This window comes from Gymnogyps californianus, chromosome 14 (genome assembly GCF_018139145.2).
Source record: "Gymnogyps californianus isolate 813 chromosome 14, ASM1813914v2, whole genome shotgun sequence".
In the NCBI taxonomy this organism is placed as follows: Eukaryota; Metazoa; Chordata; class Aves; order Accipitriformes; family Cathartidae; genus Gymnogyps; species Gymnogyps californianus.
The window spans coordinates 1897750-1899961 of record NC_059484.1 but is presented as its reverse complement, the minus strand read 5'-3'; the positions used below and the strand labels follow the sequence as shown (position 1 = coordinate 1899961).

General features: G+C 59.6%; 1 protein-coding gene across 1 annotated transcript; it reads left to right on the top strand.

Moving 5' to 3' along the window:
• Positions 1–218: 218 nt before the first annotated feature.
• On the top strand, positions 219–641 carry SMIM33 (small integral membrane protein 33). The gene has a single exon (XM_050905597.1). It carries the CDS (start codon positions 219–221, stop codon positions 639–641), a length of 423 nt encoding a protein of 140 aa, XP_050761554.1.
• The last annotated feature ends 1571 nt before the right edge of the window (positions 642–2212 follow it).

The window sequence follows — 2212 nt, the reverse complement described above, 5'->3', positions numbered from 1 at the left end:
CACCATCCCTACAACCCCAGCTACAACCACCAAAATTTATCCTGTCCCGTGAGCCCGAGGGAGGGAGCACTGACGGGACGGTCCCATTCCCCGGCAGCCGCAAGCGCAGGCAGGAGCTGCCAACTGGAGGGCAGGAGATAAGGACATCGGATCGCCTCTGCTCGGTGGTCACCCCTTTCCACCCCACGTTTCTCTGTCCCAGGTCAGCCTGCTCAGCCATGAACACCTCCACGTCCGGCAGCCAGCTGAGACAGCCCGAGCCCCAGGACGTGGCCGCCTTCACTCCCATCTCCGTTGTCAGGAGCGTGACGAAGAAATCCGATGCCCTGCCCATGATCTCCGTGATCGTCGTCATCTTCGTCCTCTTGGCCGTCTTCATCATCGTCGTGGTCCACTACGGCCCTCACCTCCGCACCGTCCAGATCACCCTTTACCACGAGCCCATGCCACAGGACCTGGACAATGGGGTGCACCTCACGGACTGGAAGAAGCTGGGCTCCCAGAAGAAGCTGCCTGCCCAGCCCTGCCAGCGGGAGCTGGGCAGCGCGGACGCGGCCGGCATGAGCTGCCAGTGCTCCTGCAAGCATCACATTCCCTGCGGGAGCGCTGAGCCCAGTGTCATCGAGATCACGTACCTGTGACAAGGCTGTGGGCCACCTGGGCAGGACTCAAGGGACCATGTCCCGCTGGAAAAATAGTGACTGGGATGTTAGCTTAGCCCGAGACTCACCGGTTCCTGCACGTGGAGGTTTTAGCTCCCCGGGATTGTGTCTCTCCCCAGGTAGGCTCAGATAGAAGGCTGTGTCACTGCAGTGACCCATCATCAGCCCCCAAAAGTCCAGCCCAGGGGGAACACTGTCCCCAGGCAAGAAGCTGGGGGCTCTGGGGCTGGGTCAGCCTACGTGGGACAGCATTAGCACCTCTTCTGGTTTTTCTTGCCCTGGTTTTACCTGTCGGGAGTGCCCAGGAGAGCTGTCTTGGTCCTTGCCCCAGCTGGGGAGCTCTGGGCGTACGCTCAGCCCCTTGGCAGGAGCTGGAAGTTGGAATTGCTTTCCAGATTATAGATGTTTCCACATGCACGGTGTCCTCATTATGCCGCTTGTATGGCACAGCAAAGCCTCCAGCCCCTCTTTTCCTCCATGCCACAGCCCCTTTCCCTCTGTCGGAGGGCTGAAACGCTGTCCTCCCTCCTGCCGGCCCCGGCAGTGGGCTCAGCCCGGCGTGGCCAACAGCCAGAGGAGAGGAGGCAGCACCTGAAGCTGTGTTGGCGTTTCAGCGGTGGAGCCAGCGGCAGAGGACAACGTGTCCGGTCCCTCAGTGGAGGTGGGTGAGAGAAGAGAGGTGACACGGCAGAGGCAGGAGAGGTGATAACAGCACATCGGCCACCCCTTGCAGTTGGCTGAACATCTCGAGGTGTTGGCACCGGTGGAGAAACACGTGCGTCTCTGGGCAGAGCCTGCAGCATCTCCGTGCACAATGGCAGGGATGGGGAGGCTGAGGTCATCTTCATTGCGGTCATCCTCATTGTCCCCATTGCTGTCTGCTGTCCCTGTGCCAAGGGAAGCTCTGCTTGAGGACCTGGGGACTTGGCTGATTTCAGCGTTGGAAGCAGCAGGGCACGTCCCAGCTGAGGAGGGAGCGATGGTGGGGTCGTCCATCCATTGGGATGAATGTCACCCTGGGCAGAAGCTTGTTGAGGCGGCACAGAGGGAGCAGATGGAGGGGTGAAACATCATCCTGAGCCCCGTCAGGCTCCTGGTGGTAGTAGACCGTGGTGACCTGCTCAGCCCTGGGAGTCCTGCTGCTGCTGCAAGTGCTGGGCATCTCTTCGGAGAAGAAATTGGTCTCGGTTTCTCCTCACATGGTGCAAGCTGGACATCAAAGCCTGTCTTCAGTGCGTGGGCTTGGAAGACAGTCCCTGGGCTTGGAGGACAGTCCCTGGGGAGGGAGCGCAGCCTCTGGGATCACTCTCAAGGATTTATTCTGCTGAATAGTCCCAGGAGTCAAAGTATGGTTCCTGCCTCTCCCCTCCCCATCCCAGAACAGAAAAGCCAGATCCGTGTCCGTCCTACGCCGCATCCCCAGCACAGATCCCTCTGTGCACTGTTGGACAAGAAATGGGGTCTTTTACCTACTCCTCCGGGTGCTGGAGGTATTTCTGACATGGCAGATGCTCCAGCATCCTTCCTCTCACTTATTTCCAGCTTCTTTT

What these genes read in the sequence shown, in the direction of transcription:
- SMIM33 (XM_050905597.1), top strand. Translation starts at nt 219, where the DNA reads ATGAACACCTCCACGTCCGGCAGCCAGCTGAGACAGCCCGAGCCCCAG.